The 24,106-nt window shown below is 40.4% G+C and overlaps 1 protein-coding gene across 1 annotated transcript in view; it reads right to left on the bottom strand.

Moving 5' to 3' along the window:
- stxbp5l (syntaxin binding protein 5L) overlaps positions 1-24,106 on the bottom strand; it is a gene marked incomplete at both ends in the record, with an annotated part of 139,581 nt that overhangs the window by 686 nt on the left and 114,789 nt on the right. Inside the window, 8 exons of the mRNA XM_080038200.1 lie at positions 499-610; positions 1,424-1,589; positions 3,441-3,804; positions 5,590-5,829; positions 6,918-7,022; positions 12,063-12,245; positions 14,849-14,902; positions 18,623-18,727. Of these exons, the coding sequence (XP_079894326.1) occupies positions 499-610; positions 1,424-1,589; positions 3,441-3,804; positions 5,590-5,829; positions 6,918-7,022; positions 12,063-12,245; positions 14,849-14,902; positions 18,623-18,727 (1,329 nt within the window). The remainder of the gene's footprint in view (positions 1-498; positions 611-1,423; positions 1,590-3,440; positions 3,805-5,589; positions 5,830-6,917; positions 7,023-12,062; positions 12,246-14,848; positions 14,903-18,622; positions 18,728-24,106) is intronic.

Genomic DNA, 24,106 nt, shown 5'->3' with positions numbered 1-24,106 from the left:
ATAATTAACATTCTGGGTGAATACGTATTTGGGAAATTATGCATTTCTAGCCCTTTGCTAGTTGTCCAGTTTCTTCTAAGTATGAATTAAAGGTGGAGTCAGAGCTTCTAGAGAATGCTGTTGTCAAAATCACTGAAAATCCGATCACGATCCACTACCTGTCCGTACGGTGTACTGTGTTCGCTGAAAAAGCAAAAAAAATGCAGTGTTAATACAAAGCCTAGGCTCTGTATTAACACTGCAACGGGCATGTTGCTAGCTACCATGAGCCCCTTTGTTAACACACTATTTGTTTACGTACCCCTTTACAGAACCTAGGCTGTGTATTAACACTGGATTTCTTTTCAGCGTACAGTACGGATGGTAGCGAATCGTGGGGAAATATTCACTGATTTGAATGAAAAGCGTTCTACAGGGTCACTGTCTCCACATTTATTTAGTACACCCTAGAATGAAACCTTTCATTCAGAGAAAAAGAAAAAAAGACAAAACACGCACAGAGCTCCTCTCGGTCGAAGTTATTGGAATTTCCTCCAAAGAAGCCCTTTAGAAAGCCTCTGTTCTGGGCTTCTGGTGTTTCTATCGGTATAAACAGCTCTCCAAGCATCTCCTGAAATCAATGAAAATTGAAGAAAAAAATATTAGCAATCAATTGCTTTTTATATAACAATTCTTTCCAATTAAGCACCAGAGATGTATTGCAGATTTCTGGTGATCACACATTGCCTTTGTTCCAGCTATTTAAAACATGCCATGGTACACATACATTTCATTGCATGATAATGTTGTTCTTACTGTAAGTTGTCAACATGCTGACGTTTCTTTCCCTAAGGAGTGGGGAGAACCAGACTACTATGTGAGTAAATACTGCTGCCTGTAGGTGGCACTATGGCAGCATCATGTCACAAGCTCCACTTATGAAGGTTATCAGTGCAATGATGGCTCTTAAGAATAGACACACACTTTGAATATGAATGTGCCGCCTGTGCACACACACACACACACACACACACACACACACACACACACACACACACACACACACACACACACACACACACACACACACACACACAATCAACCCAGTGGCGTACAGACAACATATGACAAGTGTAACATTTCACATCTATGTCCTCTGTCCGAAGGCGTAACAATGGGACCTGCTTATTTACTGCGCCAGTACTGTTTTTGAGCTCCGAACAAAAAAATGTGAGATGACACAAATGGTCAGTCAAGCAAAATTGCACCCGTCTTAACGTGTAAATCATACATCCATGGATACCTTGCCTTAAACCGATGTTGCATCTCACTGACAGAGACTGTTACACAGGCTGACATAAACAGGTTTTTAGTTAAGATAGGATTGACAGATAAATGGAAGGACAGATATGGAGCATGCCCACACTCAGACTGCAGCGCTGACCTGCAGGTTGTCACACATCTCCTGGCTGTATGTGATTCTTTGGATCTCTGTCGGAGAGCTAAGATAGAGTGCCTGCCCGCCGTTGGTGAAGCAAAAAGTTCGTGCAATGCGCATGTCTGTCATAGGCAGGTAATTGACATCCATCAGCGGCCTCAGACTGGGCAAACTGTGAGCGGAGAGAGAAGAATAAAAGATAAGGTAGACACCAGGAAACATCTACTGTATATGATAAAAACTGTAAGCCACCGAGTAAACCAAGCACATCAGAGACATTTCAGCAACACCCCTAAAGAAATATAATTATCAGAATGAATCTCATCTCAATGTTTTGTCCAAAAAGTAATTCATTCGGTGTGAAAATATGACTTTAACCTTGCCATGTACATATTACCTGTATAAATAACACTTCCTCAAATTGGACAAATACGATGAGATTAAATTATATTCTTAAATGTCAGATACAAAAGAAAACAGGACTTTTTTTCTGCACAAAAAACATTCTTGCCTGTTGCCAGACTGAGAGACAGAGACCAGTTTACCTTCATCCTACCAACCTATTTTACATACATGGACTACCGACAGGGTCCCTACTAGTGACCCTAGGCATAAAGTAGTGAAAGAAACAACCATCATCGCAACATTTAAACTGTTTCCTTCTCAAAACCTTATTAGCTGTGTAATGAATGTCATCTGATTAAAAAAATATATATATTTTTTTATTTTAAGAAATGTTTAATGTGCATATTGTATTTGATGGATATACACTTTAATGCAAATTGCAGCTTTGAGCCCTAGTACAATCCGCTGAAGAACTTTTTTACCCTTGTTTTAATCTGGTTTAATTTAGTTTTAAATTATTTAAGTAAACATTATTTGTATCATATTTATATTTTGAGATCATCCAGACTCATTTTGACCCTAATATATAATAATAATTAACCCGCCATTGTTCATACGTACCAAAATGTCTTAATTGTATGTTTTTTTCAAAGCAAAAGTAGAGAACGACCCTAGTCCCAGTATGAGCCCGTCAATATAGAGACTGAATGAATGTAAATCAAATAAAGACTTCCTATTTGTACATAACGTACAATTTATGGTGTTCAGATGTGGTTCATGTTATGCTCAGTTCATACTGTCATGTGACAGGAGGAGCAAACATCGCCTCCTTTAAAATGACTGATTTGTATTTTTAAAAATAACTCATTAAAAGGGAATCAGAAAACAATTATATGAGGTCATTGGGGTCACATTGAAGTCAAGAAACATTGGAATTATAGAGTAAAGCACCGGTGAGATATGACAAAAACTGTACCTCCGGGTTCAAAATGACCTGTCGGTAGGATGACTCACAGTGAGTTTAGATATAATATCTATAATTAAATCACAATGTAAACTTTACCAGGGGAAATCACTTCATTGTATGAATCAGGCACTCTTAATGCAAAGTGTCAATATTGCAACTAAGTTTAATTAAGTGTTAAGGCCAAAGCTGTGATCTCAATTATTATACAATTAATTGTGTAGCCCTAAGTCTAAACCAAAATGTTGGCAGCAGAAAAAAACACAGCAAACTGCGATAGGTCATTTCAGGTTAAACACCAGGTTTTGTTTAATGTCATGCACAGACTTCAAGGTGGAGTCGGCGATACTGAAGTACTATTGTTATTAAAATCACTTTTTGACAAAATGTGTGAATATCTCCTCACAATCCGCTATCTATAAGTACTGTGTGTGCGCCGAAAAAAAAATCTAATGTTAATACACAGCCTTTTCCCCGTAAACGGGCATTTTGCTAGCAACGGTTGGCCCTGCTTTGTTGACAAACCCTTTGTGTACATACCCGCTTACAGAGCCTAGGCTGTGTATTAACATGACCATATTTATATTAATTGATTTTGACAACGAACGTTCTCCAGAATCTCCACCATTAACACAAAGATGTAATAAGACAGACAAAAGAAAGGAACAAGTTCAAAATGTGCAACTTGAAAACAGATGCTTGAGGTAATAATACCTGAGTGTCATGACGTGTCCGTTAGCACAGAAGCAGGCCAGGCACACACTGTTGCTCACCGACACCACATCCGCTCGCAGTACAAAGGAGGACTCTGTGATGTTGTGGACAAAGAGGACGGACTGCGAGGGCATCAGCAACACTTTGGCCTGCCTCTCACTGCACACCACGGCCAGATGTCCCTCTCCGTAGGTGTCCTGAGAGGACGACGGGGAAAAGTTGACCAGCTTGCGTCTCCGCGGTCGATCGGGGTCTTCGGGGGCATTCAGGTCCCGCCACACCTCGTAGGGGCTCTGAATGAGGCCGCCCAGGCAGTCCAAGAAGCTGAAGCGCAACACCGAGCCTTTCAGGGTCAGAACCGTGCCTGGAAGTGTTCGGATAGAGTCATCAAAAAGGTAAAAAGGGAAGGCATTCAGTCTAAAAATCTAATTTCCAAAGCTATGGGATATTGCCATGAACTAAAGAAGACGCTGAATACAAAAAAATAGAGTAAATGGGGAGAAAAAAAAATCTATCCAAGCAACTGCACACATACAATAGTACACACATTTACTGAATAAGAAACGATCCGCTTTCCGCAGGGGGGTCCACAGTAAGACTTTGAAAAGACACAGGGAGAGTTCAACAGTACTTGCCCCACTGTTCACCAATTTTTTCCTTGGAACTGAATTTGTGACCTTCCAGAAATAAGCTTGCTTCTTGTACCTTAAGTCTAAAGAGAATAACTGCTGCTTCAAAGGCCTAGACTTCTGGCTCTATTGATGTTTTCACCCAGAGTAGACCGACCGAGTACTTTTTTCCTCAAACAACAGGGTCTGGACTGGCAACGCATACATGAGTTGCTAATTTTGGTTTAGTCAGAGCGCAAACACGATGGGATTGCAAAAGCTATCCTCGTCCTTGAGAACAAAAGCAAGTAAAGCAAGATCATGCATTGCAAATGCTCATCAAAGTTCTCTGAGTGTGAGTAAGGCACAGCAAGAGTTGAGCTTTCAAATGCTGCTCAGCATTTGAAAGCTCAACTCTTACGCAGTGCACTTCATGTCTGGTGTAGTGACTCATTTTAAAAGCTTTGCAATGCATCAACTCAATCGCATTTTGCTGTATGCCAAAGTGATTGTTTTGTGTCAAACACAAAAGTGGAATTGAGATGAAAGCTACTGTTTCTGTACTCAAATGTCTTGTGATGAATGAGTGTAGCTTATATTATTATTTAATAACATCTTTACTCCAGCTGGTTCCAGTAAAAAAACAACAAAAAAAAGACATAGTAACACCAGGAGAAAAAAACCTTCATCTGCAGCGCATTTGCTGCCACCTGTTTTTTTTTCAGGGGGAGGGGGAGGGGGAGGGGGTGGGGGCAGCGACATTATACTAGCAACAGACACTACAGTTTTAACATTTCTGGTGTGTCATCCGCTCATCCCACAAGCATATATGCATTTTTTTTCTTTTTTCTAATTAGGCGCACAGATTTCTGTTAATACTCAATATTAATGAATTGAAAAGGATCATAAAATGAAATGAAACATTTTCATATTAATGGGTATTATACTCTATGTAGAAAGACATGGCTGGCAGGAGCAGCGCTGCAGCACATTCAAAAATACTCAAAAGTCTTCTTTTTTGTCTGTCCTTGTGGAGCGTCAAACCATTCATCACAGCTTCATAGCCACAGGTGCGAAAGAAAAAATTCAATAAAAAAGATGTACTGTGAATTGAAAATGCAATACCATTGGACGTGTGAATGGCTCGCTAATGATGAGTGAACAGTTTCAAAATGATGGTGAGATTGAAATATTCATGGCATTGATATATAAAAACTGTATTTTGCATTATAAATGTCTTCCTTCTCGGCTTTCAATTTAATGTGTCCTTGTCCTGATTTTGTTGCAAAAATTTCTGCCGTTTTAAGCCTTTCAATAGCTTTTATTAAAACAAACCTGATCTAATAATACAACAGTTTTTTTTCTTTTGAACATTGTTTTGGATCTGACCACAGTGACAACATTGCCGCAAATACATAACACGCATTCAAAAGGTAAAAGGTTGTAGCGGTCTAGCCAGATTATTACAAATCTAAGCACAGCAGAACTATGGCCAAGGTGAGAACCTTATCTTTCCCTGTCCGAGCCTCATTGATACTTACTGCTTGGGCCAATAGTCACCGGTTCCTCCATCCTCTCCTCCTGCTCGGTGGGGATGGACATTGGGATGAGCAGGGCCATGCCTAAGCTGGTGCCCACCCACAGACACGGGGTGGGTAGGGCCACACTCTTGCGCCCGTAGGATTCTCCAAACTGCAGCGTGGTGATGGCCTCTTTGGTGTCCCGGTCGATGCTGGACACACTGGAGCTACGTGAACGGCTGAAGGAGTTTTCACGGCTCTCTGTATTAGCAGCCGCCGCCCAAACACAGAGATGCGGCACAAAAACAATGGGGTAGAGACGGGAAGCGATGGCATAAGAAAGGAGAGCGAGAGAGAAAAAGAGAGAAAGAGTGGAGTTGAGGGAAGTCGTGGAAGGGAACAGCAATGTGGTGGACAAAGAAGAAAGAATGGCGGTATGAGAGGACAAGCAGTTCAAAAAAGACAAAAGTACACAATAAGGAGAGGGAGAGTGCTATAAGGACCGCAGCGATAAATATTCTTAAGGTCACTTATGATATGTCTGCAGGTTGTATACAATGCAAAGCACTGGAAACAGAAAAACCCACTGGAATGGTGTGATACACTGAGAAGCAAAATCATCACAAAGGGACAACTGGACACAAACATAGTTTCACACCAAACCCTGCACGCACGAGCATGTGCACACACACACACACTTCTGTCTTTGTATATTTAGAGTGCACTGTTTTTACTCACTGATGAAATTCTATTCAGCAGCCTTGTGACACACTTAGATACACTGCATGTTTTGTACCTATTGCAGCACACACACACACACACACAACAGAATGCACTATGCCCACACATACACACACACTGGCAGCTGCACCGAACGCAGAAAACTCCTTGGACTCTGTTTGAGTGCTATACGTGTGCAGGTCCTCCATTGTGTACTTGCAGCCTCCATCATAAAAGTATTTCTGTATTGCGGCATTTCTGAATTATTCAGAGCTGGGCAATGTGCCATACTGCATTCCCTGCCTTAATGTTACACAGAGTGCAGACTTTATGTAAGAACAACTACAGATGGAAGCTCAGCCTGGCAAACACTTTTATCAGATGTTCAATGTATTCATAATTTTTAGATACATTTCAAAGCATCATGAAAAACCGAACTCTGTAAAGGGTTGAAATGGAGGGATATACAATGAACTGTTGAAGAAAGATGGCATCACCCCACTCCTACACTACTGGAAAAGAGCAAGCACTTCTAATCATGTTTACGACGAGACAGGGCCACAGGACGGATTGACAGACTGACTGACTGACAGCAGTTGATGTTTTTTTTGCGGTGGAAGTGCCCTTACCTCTGTCGCTCCAGCCGTAGGAGGCGGTGCTGTGGTGCTCGTCATGGGAGTACATTGTGACTCCGTGAAACTGCTGAAGCATTGCTCTCCTGGACGCATAACCTACTAGTGAACCCACAACATGGACCCAATACAAACAGACCACCACACCCGGCCATACCCCAAAGAAACAAGTAAACAGACGGGACGGACAACAGCAGTACCGGAAAATGACAGAAAGGGAGAGAGAGAGAAAGATTGGAGAGATTGCTTCAAATATATACAGAGACAGAGAAAGAGGGTGTTACTGAAAAAGAGGCAGATCATCTACGTTTTCTCTGGTGGCCACACAACTTCAACTTGCTTATCCATCTTCTCCCTAAAACCATAATCTGCTCAATTTAACACTGCTGGCAAGAGGAGCAGGTTTATATGCTTCTAAATTGATGAATAACTGATACCTACATGCAGTCCAGCCTGTGTGGACTGTAAATAAGTACCGTACAGCACGGCTGCCCGACAACCAAAGTTTTGATACTGCTTTTTTATGTGTCACTGCTGCAAGGGCAAACATTGTTTGGAGTGGATCCCAGTTAACAAAAACTGGTCCAAGGAGTCAAATTCAGAGATAATTCAATGCAAAAACAGACACGCAAACCCCTGCATGAAACGAAAGGTGCAGATCATCTATAAAGTTTGGATTATTTTATTTTCAAAATTCTGGTATTGTGGCAACACTGCTGTACGATGCTGGAACTGGCAGCCACAAAGGGAAAATAGCCCTTTCACCATGAGCCTGGGTATATAGCAGCAGCTCAGTTTTTTCCGAGTGACACCCGGGCGTGTTTACGCCGTGTGACAGAGCCTGTGGGGTGCTGGCTAATGAAAGTCAGGCACAGTGGTACTCTGACAGGACACAGGGACCCCTGAGGGGCCCCTCACAGGGAGCTAGAGGCAGGCGGGGATAAGGGAACGCAGACAATCTGAAATGGTGAGACAGACAAAGTGCCAGATTTATACAGTGGTACATGCACATACACCCACACCCAGCACGCAGAGACAAGGACAGAAACCTGGAGACAACACTTTCTACTGTATGTATAACACCAATGACTGTGTACAAAGTTTTGTACCAGGTCGTATCAGATTTTAATTGTGCGCTTCGTTGAGAATGAAGAAATCTTTGATTAAAATGAAATATTTTAACAATTAAAATAGGCTACAAAAAATATTGCAGGGTACCAGCATGGACATTTTAATCACAAAGCCATACAAAAGCAGGCCCACTGCTTCGGAATGTAATTTCTAGTGTGCAGTCAAACATAGCCGTAGTAACTGTATGTGTGGGTGTGGACTGGAGTGTCTTTTAAAAGCCTAATTAGCATCTGACCAGGTGGTCACTGAGTCACTTCAGCTCGGTGCTATGGTGCAGTAAAATATATTCTATTAATGTCTCTTTTACAAGGGAATTTGACGATTTTATGGGATTCTGTAATACGTGGGTGATACATTTGTTAAGGGTTTCACTGTGTGGCCACAACAACTCATCTCTATAAACAAATAAAGCAACTGATAACATCACCGGCTCTCTGTCTTAAGGGTTTCCCTCTTCCCTAACCACTGCCAATGTTCGACCATTCCCTTAGGCAAACCTAACAGTATCATAACATTCTGTCTTTAATATTTAATAGGTGTGCTGCCTAACCGGGATGGCAGGTATGGATGTTTACATTACATTGAGTCTGGCTCCCCTTGCCATTTCCCTCCTCCGTCTTCTCGCCTGGCATGCAGGCCTCATTAACATCGGCCTCATCTCTTTGCACCGCTTGTTGACCTTTAATTATTCCAGTGATCCTGCTGGTTCTTCACCGTGGTAACCCAGTGCAGCTGATAAACAACAGTGCCAAAGCTATGCAAGAGCCAGAGAATAGGCGTCAGTCTACTGAGAAAAGCAACTGTTCATGCATAATAAACACTGCAGACTAAAAGGATATTCTCAGGTTTTCAACTTATTTATTGTTTTTATACATACTAAGTGAGTTTAATTTCATTTGACCTCAACAAAGTTTCTAGTGATAGATGCGACCAGACAAGGGGGCTGCAATAGGAAAATATTCATCTATAGCATACTTCTGACTCAGAACAATCAAAACATTGTATAAAGATTGAATCAAGACACAGCATCATGTTATCGTACAATAATATCTTCACTGTTGTTCTGTAAGTGGTAGGCTACGTAGCAGGTCAAATATTTGTTCCACACCACAATATGGAGGCATGATCAGTAAACACAACATAATGTGTTATCAAGTTTCAGAAGGTAGTGTGTCCAGATTGGGGAAATGTTTACTGTATTGGGTGTGTTGAGATGGCTAAACTATGACTAAGTAATACAGAGAAGTTAAGCTTTGGTTATTACAACTTTTTTGTTACTGGTGAATTTCTGACACTCTTTTTTATAAGTTATGGAAGAGCATTCATTGGACATGCCCATGTTGACCAAATCAGACGTATCTACACGGCCACATTAATTACTCTCACGCCAACATGCTAACACAGCCTGGTTAGGTAGTTATGGTTAGGATTCAGCACAGTAGACATAATGACTAAGCCTCGTGGCCTTGCAGAGAACATCCTTCTCTATCTGGCAGTATAACAGATTGCACACATTTCATGTTAAATGATCAAACAGTTTCTTATGGTTATCTTCAGAGCTTTAAGATGCATTCAATCAATTGTGGAAAATAACTTTTAATATAGTTGGCATCGGTTTGGTTAGATAAAGTAGATACAGTACAGGCAGTGGCTTTAATAAAACATTTAGCTTATCCATTTGAATGAAAAACTGCTTCCCTCTCGGCTCTAGGTCACTGTTGTATAATATGGTCAATTAAGAAGGCATTGTGAACCCTAATCGCACAATTGATGTAGAAAGGTCAGCTGTGCCACAACAAGTAGCAGCTGCATCTATCCAGTGCATTATTTAGGAAAATTACTCTCAACAACCAAGATTTGCAGACATTGCATGCTACGTTTGTGCCTGAATGTGCGTGCAGAGGTGGCTACAGTCACGGTGACATTTTGGGAGCTGTCACAGTGTTAAGTGTCCTATGGAGAGATTAGCACTGTGGTGTCCTGACAAGAGACTTTATGTTAATCTGACAGAGCCCCGACTAAAAGCAAATACAGACTGGCCCATGAGTGAGTAACCTGCTGGGCCACTGTCCTCTCCTTGGTGACAGAAGTTTATATATTTATGATGCATCAGCACTATGTGAAGGCAATGCAGTGCTGGTGGTGTGTTAAGAAGTCAGCGCTATGTTGTGGCTAGCGGTTTGTATAATTTAATGATCATGAAGACTTTGACTGAAGTACATGGACATTTTTCTCACAATATTCTGTGTGACAATCTGTTGCCTAAGGCGGCAAAATAAATTATCACTATCCACACTTAGAATTAGAGCAGTGTAGTGCTTAACTGCTTCTCTGCCTCCAGGGCCCAATCATCATCTCTGTCATATTTTATGGATTAACCCCTTCCTAAACCTGCAGTCTCTTTGGCCAGCATCTGCCATCCTCACTTTTATTGCCACCACCCACTGAAAATCCCCCAGCAACGTGATTTACTGTAAATACTTAAAGTGCAGCAAAGTTCCGCTCACGAACACGCCACGCGCCTTTGAGTTTTCGCAGTGGCTTTTTCCACTTAAAGAAAATACTGTGTTCTGAGTGCAAGAGAGAGCCATGAAAATGTCCAGCATGACAAGATAATGTCAGGAGCTCCGTTAAGATGAAAGAGTGGTACGTATCATCTTTGTCTGAGTTGGAGAATGCACTTGGTTTTAAAGACATAAGTATACGGTAAGTAATTAAATCTTCAAGGATGGGCCAATGTATAACAAGTTGAAAAAGAGGATGATGTTTTATCAAAGCCTTCAGAGTATGTTTGGTTTGATTCAGACAAACAGGTGGGCCAATGAATACTGAATCTGTTGACATCGCACACACATAAACGCAGACACATTTTTACACACACACATGCTCACATATCCTTTGTAGCACACACAAAGGCAGCTTACACACACAAACACACACTCATTAAAACATGGATCTTCTGGTAGTTGTAATATAAATAAACTATATATACTCACAAACACGTCAACTAAACATAGACTGATGAAATGCGTCCCTCAGCTCAAACCTTTGTGGATAATGAGACATTTTAGGTGCGGCCACACTTCATAAATCTCATGTGTGCCTTTTAACCTTGTCTTCGACAAACAAAAACACCCAGGATCTATTTATGAGGAAACTAAGAAATATTACAGAAAAATAGGCAGAACATTTTACTTGAATGGGGAAAAATGGTATGGAATTCACTGCTATCATCAGGGCTTCTTTAAATGTGAAATAATTGACATTTTCAAGAAAAAATAAACACTTACTATTGCAATAACCCTCAGGCCTGGGACATGGTCGAAACAAGCAACACTGTTAGGGGACACAATGCAAGGGCAGTTTCTTGCATTCAAGGGAAGCAGAACCTGAAGTCCAAATTCTGTAAGGTGATGCTAATGCAAGCAGCTTCATGTTTAAAGAGCTAAATGCAAAGAATGCTAAACAAATACAGATAAAGAAAGTGTTGATGATGCTCCTAACATGCAGCAGTGATATTCACTGATCACCAGTTACCTTTGTGTGACACCATTGCTTCTACATTCAAACTTTACATTCATATTCATATAACAATAATTTGGCATAACAATTTGTTTTTGGAGGATATTAACAAAATGTGTTTTCATTGAACACAAACACAGTTTAATAACAGTGGCAAACTTGCCACAAAATAATTTCTCAAACAAACAGTTGCTGGCATATTTTGCTAGCTAGCCAACAAAGCTACAATTAGCTCTATAAGTTGTTTTTAAATTGTTTGTTAAATTACAAAATATGAAAATTATTTAAAAAATGTTGCCCTGCAGTATTCGCTGCTGGCAACTAAAGCATCATTCAGCCTTTCACGCTGCCATCTTGCATTAGCATACGCTTGCCTTGTGTTAACTATGTATAAGGCCTACTGGGTTAGAGGATGGCATGCAAGTTGATGGAAAGGGATGGTATGTTATAGAGGAATTAGGAATGGGAGTTGGGAAGACGTGCACACACCTTCAGTGTGGGACACAGGCAAAGAGATCTCCATGCAAGCAGCGGACTGGGCCTTTCTGAAGGGCGGTCGGCCGGGCCCTCTGCGAGTAAGCCGTGGCCCCGAGTCGGGACCCATCGGGACACGAGGCTTCCCCGCCGAGCAGGGCTGGGAGGTGGGGCTAGTGCAATGTCCATTGACATGATCTGTAACAACGGCAAACCATTAGCAAACAATACAAAGAGGAAAATAAAACTTTCAAACATATTCTGATCCAATATCTATCTTCATAAGGCGTAGTCTAATAACGAGCAATACAATCTTGTTTATTCAAAACAAAGGAGAAATCTTCAAATAAGGGGAGATTCTCTCACCCTATTTGGAGAATTTGCCATCTTCAACTCAGTAAAATGCTACATGACCTATGAAGATGGATATTTTTGCAGTGCAAGAGGAGCAGGCCGATGTTGGAAATCAGATTGTCAACAACAGAGATGGAAGCGAGGGAGAGAGCGAGAGTGAGTGACAGAGGGCTTGAGAGTGGTTTGAGGTAAGTATTAGCAGGGAGAAGAAAGAGATGCTGGGACAGCAGAAGAGGGAGCAAAATGCAGAGGCAAACTGTAAATGCAGTTTCATCCTGTGCCAGGGAAGAAAAAAAAACAGGCTTGTTTCATCTCCACTTTGTTTCTCTGTTCCTTTTTGAATTGTCCGAAAACATTGTTTTCAGCAAAGAATAGTATATTTCTTTAAAAGACCAGAAGCTTCATGATATTAATGGCTATAGCAAAAAGCTCTTAGTAAAGATTAAATGAATAGGGAAGGAAGAGAAAATCAGCAAAAATTTTGCTTTTTTAATGCAAAAATAAATAAATTAGTACTCCGGTCAAGTTGGTTGGGTCACACAGTCAGCTATTGACGGTGGTGACAGACAGCACTTGTTACTTTCTGGAATTTTAGCCTTCTGGCCTTCCCTCTGGGACTGAGTTTGTTGGCAGCTTTGTACTCACTTAGTATACAGTGCTTGTGTGTTTGGGTAAAATAATTTGTTTGGAGCCAAACCTGATTAATGAGACGAAGAAACGCAAAGCGGGATTGTGTGGATTGGGTGCACTCTGCGGTTCTTTGCTGCCCGCAGTGCAGTCTGCCAAAACAGTCTTAATTAACAGCTTCACGATACCTACTCCTGAGTACTCTACCTCTCTCTCTCGTCTTGAGGGACAAGTAAATAAAACAGTGCCCTTTTCTTTAATGACATCCCCTTGGCAGTAAAACCAACGTTAAAACGTTTTGGGGAAGGCGAGTTGTCTGATCAAAAGCTTTCCTATTTTTATGTTACACTTGCTCTGTATGGGATCTAGAGACTCATGAAGAATGAGGATAATTAGCATTGTGCTAAGTAGTAAAAACACTACAAAGTGTTCCCTTGGCACTGGCCTGTTAGTAGTTGGCACTGATCATTCATCTGTCATATCAAATCTTGGTCTCCTGTTGATGCACGAATGATTCGATTTTCAAAGTGGAGATGAAAAACTCCGGGGTGCCACCCAGTCCGCCACGTGCAACACTCGCCCAGTTTAACAGCAGGACGGACTGAGGAAATGCAGGGGTTGAGAGATAGCAAGTGATTGTGGGCCAACTAACGCCAGAGCCACATGACAACACTTGTACCTGGTTTACTGTGAATTTCCAACAAAGGTGAAGAAAATCAATAATTTCCCCCGGAATGTTCTGAAGCAAACTGGTACATAGCAGAAAAAATACAGTACCATCATACAAACACACACCACCAACGCACTGACTACTGCACTTATCCATCGAGAGGACACACATACACGTGTACACACACACACACACCTACACACACGTGTGTAATACTAAAAATACCGTATTTAATTAGCATAATCCAGAGGCGTTAGTAGGTTTATATTATTGCTATTACAGAGGTACCAGATTAATTAAGACGTATTTCTTCCCCTTTTCTGACAACTTGCATCCTACTGAGGTTGGATGAGGCAACGGTTGATCTATTCACATTTGGCTCAATGTTCTCACTCTCACAGTTGCTTCTATTAAATATAACCCAGGGTTGACAAAAGAAAAGCCTTTTTACGCCTGTCAGATGAAGAAAAGGTTATTAAACGAGGCAAGGAACAAGAATAAGTAGACACCGGCACTTTTTGTGTTAAAGAAGAAGAGGATTTTAAAGGGGACAGGATGTGTGACACTGCAGAAGCTGAGCAAGAGGGAAACCTGAGATTATGACGTGTATGTAAAGCAGTTAGTTATGTATGGGAGGCAGGTGTGGACACTCAGTGTCTGTAATGCAGATGAACCAGTCAAAAAAGAGAACAGGCTGTTTAAGAGAGAAATGATCCAGTAACAATGAGACAGGTAGCAAGTGATCCAATCACTGTAGAGCAAAGCTGTCAATGGATGAAAGGCTGTGTGATATCAGAAGAATGTGTAAAATGGTCCAATCGATAAAGCCATAGAAAACCTCAATTGAAATATGGGCATGAGTTAAACAATCACCTTTATAAACACTTGCAAAATGTAGAAAAAAGAAATAAAGGAGATTTAAATCAAATCAAAACACATCAAAAGGGAAAAATAGAAAAAACACATCAGCCGGACAGTCTAATAGGCTGATCTACCAGGAAGAGGGAGTGACAAGGAAACTGAAAGAAGAATGTTTTAGTGAGAATAAAAACTCCTAAAGCAACATAAAAGGTCAGAAAACATGAGCAAAGCACAAACAAAATGACTCAAAGGAAATCAAGTGAAAACTGCTGGCTTTCGCCTACCGTACCAAGATCAGTCTTAAGATCTGTTGGCAGACTTAACTTTCTGCCGGGTCCCTTTACTGAAACAAAAGCATAGGACACAAAGCACCAGTTATTCCCTTAAAGAAATAAAAAATAAAAAAATAAAATAAAAAAAGAATATAGAAAAAGGTGCCAAGAATAATAAAAAATATAGTCTAACTAAACAAAAGGAAAATCACTGAAATGAACGAAGAAACGAAACATGCAAATTTGTGCATTCACACAAGGCAAGCATATTTCAAAATGCATGCTCCATTGTAGTCCCAGGCCCGTGTTCCCAGCTATCTTACAAAACAAATAGTGCCTATACTTGGCCAGTGTGAAAAACAGAACAATCCAAGTTATCCTTGCAATGCTCATAGCCTTTCTTACAGCTAATGATTGTTGTCTTGTTGGGCTGCAACAAGGCAAGTAGGATATTATATTTAATTTACTCTGGTCCCACCCTGTCAAATGTATTTTCTGTAATTTGAGTTTTGCATAAAATCTTTGGTCTGCGTAAAAGTCGCAGTAACATCTGATATCCTAGGGCCTGGGATGTGTGACATAGAGGCACAAATAAACAGGGTGACACCACAGGGTGTCAATACAAAAATCAGACACTGGAGTAAACAAAATAACATTTTGCAAGCATTTTGCAGTAAGTAGAGAACTGCATAGGTTGAACCTGAAATGTTATGGGTCAGTTCCCCCCTCAAAAAGAAGGCAATGTTTCATTGTTTCTTTGTGTTAAATGATTAACTAGGCGTGTGGAAGATACTTTATGGTGTTTTCATGACACTTGATAAATTGCATAACAAGTAAACAAGAGCGACCATACATTCCCACTACTTATGGTGAAAACTTACAAAATATATATATTTTTTTTTACCATAAGATAAATAGTGCAGAGGAGGACATGAGGACTACTGGAGGAATTGGCACAATTTAATAATTGTTTTAATCTACCGCAGGCAGCACAGTATCACAGGTCCTTTCTAGGAAAAATCTATTTCCTTCACTGTAGAGGAAATGAGGGTGTTATGGGGCTCTAATTGAATTTCTAAATCAATGCATTTCTGCATCATTTTTTTCTAGGAACAGTTAATGCCTTTCAGATTAGTGTTGCTAATGAGATAATAGATTAGCTCCGTGTACGTGTGGTTCACAATAAACTGTAGTGACCAGATGCTGCAGCAACCGTATGCAATGTCCAAGGGCTACAATGAGAGAGAAAATGTCCTCATAATAAACCTTTTACACACAGTTGGTCCACGGTTAAATGGCTCAGTATAAAATGTATTTTAATTTAAAAAGACGAGTGGGATTGATCTGAGGTCCTTTTTATTGGGAATATGAACAATAACCAACAGACACTGCATGTATTACCAACTGTTATCTTGCTTTATTTGCATACAGCCCTACCTTTTACTACATGCTTAATGTACCTACATTCTAACTCTGGTTAGATGAACAACTTTACGATTTGTGTCAAAATAATAATAACAACAGAGTATTTTTATTTCCCCCTGGTAACTTGTTGTTGGTTGTATCTTCATGAGACAATATTTAACTTGAATGATTTATGTTAGACTAGCCCAATTTGTGACTTTAGCAGTCCAAATGATACCCTGGGATTTGGTCAAGTAGTGTTCCCTTTGCAAAACATGTTTCTTCTTTTTTATTTGCCAACTACTCAGCAGTGTGTTTCACCTCAAAGAAAGTGTTTTTGTGATCCCAGAGATGTCTACAGTCAGCCTTCCTCTGCTCTGCCTTAGCCTGGGATATTGAGAATTTAAATGATGGTTTCACCCCGCAGGAAACATTTAACAATTCTGTGCGAACAAAAGATGCCCGCAAGATCATGAAAATATCTTTCAAGATGAAACCCTCAGTTAGAGCAGCAAGCATGGAAGTGGATTTTTAGTCTTGTCATCGTAATTACAATGCTAACTAATATTTCATCGTTTAAGCTGAACCTGTTAGCAAGCTAAATTTTTTTTATAAGCATTCACCACAAAGTACAGCTGAAGCTGATACTAATGTCATTAGTTTGACAGGTATGTGGTATAGGGCAACATGAATGTGTGTACCAAATGTTATGGTAATTCATTAGATATTTCACACAGAACTAAATATGTCAACCTGACGGTGGCGCCAGAGAAAATGTCAGGGCATCAAAGTACGTATGCTTTCATAATGTACAAAATTTCAAAGCAATCCATCTCATAGTTGTTAAGATAATTCAGTTTGGATGAAGTGTTGGACCAACTAGCCAACTGACAGACTTCGCCATATACAGCCACGTTACTAGCATAACATTTAGCATTTTTCCCTGAGGTTTGCATGGGGAACATTGTGACCAAATCTTAGTAATGAGTGCTGAGGTCACAAATGGAGTTAATGTTAGACTAAATCAGGACACAACACTGGTAAACACACAGAGCAAGCTGAGGTCATATTTATCAGCACCACGCCTGGGCCACCATGCAGTTAGTTTGAGACAAGACAGTGAATAATAGCAGTGACGACACTATGAGCGTGTGGGTTTATTGACACACAGTCAGAAGGACACAATGGGAGAGTTTGAAATGGTCACAGTGTGGTTAAGTAGCATGTTCCCTTTCGATGACAAAGACGTGTGGTTCCAGTAGAGACACAATGATTAACGCCACAGAGAATGAACAAGAGGCACTGACGAGTGAGGAAGAGAAGTACCCCGCATGGAATACAATCCATTCTCTCTTCCCAAGGTCGCCTGCCTCAAGGCATTGCCAAATGATGAAAGATCTGAGTTCAAAGCCCAGAACTGGCACATACAACACACATCACAATGTCTACCCCTATGCAATGCAGGAAAGGGGGATAACGCACCAACAGTCGTCCGCAAAAAAAGCAGACAACACATTGACAAAGCAGCAGCAGACAGTCTACTCCTAGAAACACAGTCCCTGTCAGCTTGATTACACTGCAAGCAACTTGGTTGATGGGTCATTATGTTGTTGTGCAAGAGGGTCCAATTGCATTTATGGAATGAAGTGTGCCAACAACACTTTTTTTAATGAGGAATTAATTATTTAATTTTATTGTGATTTTGTGAAATGTATCGCTTATTTGTGTGATCCCTGGTGTTCTACCAAGTTTTAAGTTCCAATGCAATGCAGTCCATGTCACTGCTAACCACATATATATATATATATATATATATATATATATATATATATATATATATATATATATATATATATATATATATATACACACACACATATATCTTAAGTCTTTATAAATAATTTCATATCATGTTTGTAGCCAATGCTACTTGGTTTAAACATGTTCTACCAGCTGTATGTACTGTATATATCCTTGACCTATTTAGTTGAGCCATTTGGACTTCAAAGCTTTGAATGGTTATAGTAAACCTCTCGTCCAATACGCACATAACATTGAGATATGTTGTAAATTAAACGTGGGGAAGCAAATAGACAAAAACCCCTGCTGATAACAAATTCCACCATAGCCAGTGTTCAAGAGAAGTTCACCATTTCTGTAGCTCTGTACGGTTTGTATGTGCCGACAGTGTTTTGCTGATAGTGTTGCTCACAGTGTGGAAGCAGAGTTAGCATGCAAGGTGCAACATCGAAACCAACCACCGGTCCAACAAAAACAACCCAGTGTTCCCAATCTCCCGCTCTTGTTGTGTTACTGCAATACAGTAAAAACCACAAGCAGATGTCCACAAAGAGGCTGAGACCCGTGACACATCCTTCTCCTCTTACCATTGTCCAGTAAGTAAAAGACTGGACTGCAGTGGCTGGCTCTCAGACTGGCCACAGGCTCTGGCAGGACGCGTGGGTCATTGTGAAGGGAGGTTGGATAATGAACTGGAATAGGAGATCCAACAGAACAGACACAGACTTTTTCAGGGAAAGAGACCAAAACAATGGGTGAACTGGGCAAAACAGACACTTGCAGGTAACAGGAAGGAAAACAGTTGAGAGGTTATGACAAAAGGGTTATTAATAACAAGGTTGAGGACTGTTCCGCCATCAATAGGATATGACAAGAGCAAGAACTACCACTAAATACTATTACAATCACAAACAACACCACTGCTACTACTACAACTTTTACTACACATCACCACTACTACTGAAACGACCACAGTTACTAGTCAAATGTTCCTTATCTTTAACTCAGGCGTCCATCTTTTTTTATTTTCCATTTCTATGGTCTCCAGCGCGACACAGGAAGTCGGTCATCCAGCGTTATTACACGTCACTGTGACCTGAATTGTCTATTAAAACCTTACCTTCCAAACTTACACTACCACCCCTTCTCAGTTCCAACAAGTCTTATTAACCACATTGATACATGTATTTTAAACAACAACAAAAAAACAATATAAGTTGTCATTTTCACAATCACTCTTAAAAAACTGATAAAAAACAAATGTTGGTTGATATGTCATCAGTCATGAGCACAGAGAAAATTCAAAGGACGATTAACTTCTGTCGCCGCCATGAGGATTATGAGTAATTACAACAACACTGTCTGCGCATCTACATGAGGTAAGTCTTCGGTGATAGCGCAAGGATTTCATACCTTCTGCTGTACGTCAAGGTTCTGAATGTAGAATGGACAACTGAAACATTGCTTGGGGGCTTCTTAGGATTTTTCTGAGCTCCTGTGCCACTGAAAACTGGTGACACCAGTTTGTAAACGCTGCTATACTGATAAATACAGAGTGAGTTTTGTGGAGCTGATAGGCTTAATCAACTTTGTGTTAACTCGTTTGGCAATGGCTGTAATGTAACTTGCATAAATTTTTTATGAAAAAGTTACACATAGAGCTTTATGCATGTGAAAGACTGAGTTTATTACACATGCATCATTCAGCAGTCTATTTAACTTTAAAACTTTAATTAAGCTAATCAACTATAACGAACTAGACAATATTCCTACATTACACTGGTTAATGGGAAGTAAGATGGGTCAAATGCTTTACTGTGTTTTATATATGTGGTGGCTGTAGAAAGTGTCTCAGCTGGCCTTAGTTAAATAACTGTTGGGAGTTATTTGAAGTTTCTCCAGACCACCTTGGGTTGCATGGCACTGAGCAGGTGGCATCGGTTCGGCATACCGTAATGTTTCATCCATCACCTCCTACCTTTTTTCCCTGTCATGCTCACTGCTAAATTTATCCTGCCAGGTCAGGCAAGAATCACTGTCTTCTCAGCTTGTTAGTGTGTCTGACGACTTGGGGGCTTGGTCAAGTAAACCTTTGCTACAGCCACATGTGGCATAAAGCTCCCAGAAGAAAATGTCACGTGTAACCCCAAACCAAAACAACAGACCTCGGGGCATAAAAACGAAAAGACAACAGAAGGATGTGGAGGAAGACAGCTCTTAGGCAGGAGAAGGACCAATTACTGGCTTAATGACGAACGGGAGATAGGAAGAAGGTAGGGAAAAAGGTGAGGGAAAGGGAAATGTGTGAAGGAGAGGTGAGACAGACGCTTGCAGGTATTGACACACAGGGTGAATCAGGACGATGGGCCGGCTTTCTTAATGAGCTGTCCCCAGTCTGTATATAGCCTTGAAAGACACCAGGTGTGGCAGGGACAACCGTTCAGCCTCTAATGACCATAGAGAAGGGTGTAAGATGATGTTCAATGGGAGGTAGCAAACCACACACTCTTTGCGTATCAAGCCGAGCACAGCTGTATGTGCTACCTCATTTGTCTCCCGCCATAACCAGTTCAAAAGTAATTTACATCTCTCTTGCATTGATTTAGATTTTCGATGTTTAAGCAGCCTAAAACATTTTCAGTCAGGTCGCACTGCTATTAACGTTTCCATCTTGATTCAAGGTTGTAATTATGAAACTGTGCTCCTCTCAATATAACAGCTCAACCAATCAGCCTTTTCTCCCCTCTCCGGGTCAATGTTATCAGACAACGAATCAGACACTTAATCACACTGTGTCGTGCTGTGTCTATCCGTGTGCTTTTCATTCCCTTCTCCATAATTCTTCCTTTCTTCCATCGCTCTAATTAGCAAATGACAGGCTTGTGATAGGACAGACTGACCATGACCTAGTCACAATGCCCACAGACTCTGTGCCAAGACAGCAAAGAACGTCTTGTCCTGGTTTTGTTATTCTGTTCTCATGCCCTCCTTAAGAGGCTCAAAAGAATGGCTGGGGAGTACAAATGTGTGAAAGAGAGGACAGTTTTCAAAAAGCCAAGCTCAACACAGAAAACCCTTTCTGTATTCTTGACAATACAGAGACAAGGGGAAACCATGGAAGTGCAGTTACCGGATGAAATAATTGAACAACAAACATCAATTGGATTCATTTGTAATGAATTAGTATTCATACTGAATATACATGCTTCTCCAGCACAGAGTAAAAAGGGACTTTGGAGTTTAATAAGGACTAGCAACATAGATAGTTTCTAACAGAATATCTAGTCAAGTCAGGTCCACTTTTTCTTGTATTGTCTGTAATCAATACCAGTAAAAACTCTCAAAGAGACTTCCAAAACATGAAAAACATTTCAAGGGAAAGGGTAGGCTATCTTTGCTTTGCCACAATCTTTTTCCATTTCATTCGGCTTGATGAGAAAAATTAAGCTTTTTGGCTTCAATGTTGAAATGCAACAATACTGCTCTTTTATTTGTAGAGCAGTCTTCCATCACAACGCCGCTATTACTGGCATCGCTGAAAATAAGCTTCAGTTAAACTATTCCAAAGATTTTATTTCTCAATTTGTACATACAATCATATGAAAAAGTTTGGGAACCCCTCTCAGCCGGCATTATGATTGACTCTGCTTTCACACAAAAAAGATAAAAGTGGTATGTCTTTCATTTACCAGGAACAGCTAAGTACTGGGATGTTTTCCAAACAAAGATTTTTTGAAAAGCAGTATTTAGTTTTATGAAATTAAATAAAATGTGAAAAACTGGCTGTGCAAAAATATGGGAACCCTTGTGGTCTTGCTGATTTTAATGCATGTAACAGCATGTAAAACTGAGGACTTTAAACACAAAATTGGTTGGATTATGTTGTTAAGCCTTGAACCTCATACAAAAGGTCTGTTTAATCATGATAAAAGGTATTTTAGGTGCCTAAATGCAAGTTGCACTTCTCTTTGACTCTCTGCTGAAGTGAGACAGAATGCGATCATCAAAACAGCTCCCAAAAGATCTTAAAAACAAAGATTATTCATTGTCATGGTTTAGGGGAAGGCTACAAGAAGCTTTCCCAAAGGTTTCAATTGTCAATTTCTACTGTAAGGAACGTTGTCAGGGAATGGAAGGACACAGGCACAGTTGCAGTTAAACCCAGGTCTAGCAGACCAAGAAAAGTACAAGAGCGGCATATGCGGCAGATTGTGAGAATGGTCGCACACAACCCAAAGATCACCTCCAAAGACCTGCAAGAACATCTGGCTGCAGATTGTGAATCTGTACATGGTTCAACAAATCAGTGCAATTTGTACCAAAACATCTGTATGGCCGGGTGATGACAAGGAAGCCCTTTCTGCTCCCACGCCACAGATACAGTTGCATGGAGTATGCAAAAGCTCATTTAGACAAGCCAGATTCATATTGGAAGAAAATGCTTTGGACTGATGAGACACATTAAGTTATTTGGTCTTTATAAAAAGCAGATGTTTTGGTGCAAATTGCGCTGAATTGTTGAACCATGTACAGATACACAATCTGCAGCCAGATGTTCTTGCAGGTCTTTGGAGGTGATCTGTGGGTTGTGTGCAACCATTCTCACAATCCTCCACCTATGCCGCTCCTGTTTTTTTCTTGGTCTGCCATGCCTGGGTTTAACTGCCAATATGCCTGTGTCCTTCCATTTCCTGACAACGTTCCCTACAGTCGAAATTGACAATTGAAACCTTTGGGAAAGCTTCTTGTAGCCTTCCCCTAAACCATGACAATGAACAATCTTTGTTTTTCAGATCTTTTGGGAGCTGTCTTGATGATCCCATTCTGTCTCACTTCAGCAGAGAGTCAAAGAGAAGTGCAACTTGCATTTAGGCACCTAAAATACATTTTCTCATGATTAAACAGACATTTCTATGAGGTTCAAGGCTTAACAACATAATCCAACCAACTTTGTGTTTAAAGTCATCAGTTTTACATGCTGTTACAGGCATTAAAATCAACAAAACCACAAGGGTTCCTATATTTTTGCACAGCCAGTTTTTCACATTTTATTTTATTTCATACAACCAAATACTGCTTTTCAAAAAATCTTTGTTTGGAAAACATCCCAGTACTTAGCTGTTCCTGGTAAATTAAAGACATACCACTTTTATATTTTTTTTGTGAAAGCAGAGTCAATTATAATGCCGACTGAGAGGGGTTCCCAAACTTTTTCATATTACTGTATTTTGTGAACTTCAGTAAAGCAGCCCACTGTCTCCCTGCAGGTATAGCCAGGTTATTGGGGGAAACACTGGCTGTGACTGTGGGAGTATTTCCCATGGACATTGTCCCAGGTAAGTGGAGAAAATAAGAGTCATTCAAAGGCTTGGCCTCGTGAGGCTTGTGTGGTCACGGTCAAACAAAGCAACATGGAGCCGAGTGGACTCACCACCTTTAAGAAGAGGATATGTCTGGCGCATTCCCACTGGGAAGTGGGAAACAGCAGAAGCCTTGGTGACCTGAACCCAGTCAATTTATTTTCCAGAAGCATACAAAATGCTTTAGTGCAGTGCAGAAACAAATCCCCAAAGCTTTTATTGTCTGTAAAACACATCACCAATTGAATGTATGCACACAATGGCATATTATGTTTCATGCCTGTGTTGGTTCTGCTATTGAAGTTGGCTCTTCACATACACTTTTCAGGTTTCATGAGAAAAAAAAAAAAAAAAAAAAAACACCCGTTGGACGGGGGATTTTTAATACTTTTAAGGAAGAAAATTCCTGGACCAAAAAGAAATTAAACTTTATTATAAGGGTTTTTCACCCCTATGAATCAACTAGTACTTAGTGAATCAATAGATGTGAGAAACATTGCCAACATTTCTAATTTGGAAACTTAAGCTTTATAAATCACACAAAGCCTCTTAAAAAAACAGTGTGTCTTCCTGGCAGTAACTTGCACTCTATCCATTTGACCTTTAAGTTCGGAATTTGCCGAAATAAAATGTTTCTTCACGACAAAGCGCCTCCTTGAAAATGTTCAAACAGCTCACCTTTCCTTCCAGTCACAAACACACTCACTTTCA

Source organism: Ammodytes marinus, assembly GCF_949987685.1.
Source record: "Ammodytes marinus genome assembly, chromosome: 12".
NCBI classification, from domain to species: Eukaryota; Metazoa; Chordata; class Actinopteri; order Uranoscopiformes; family Ammodytidae; genus Ammodytes; species Ammodytes marinus.
The sequence above is the reverse complement of the archived record's forward strand: the minus strand, read 5'-3'. Positions and strand labels throughout refer to the sequence as shown.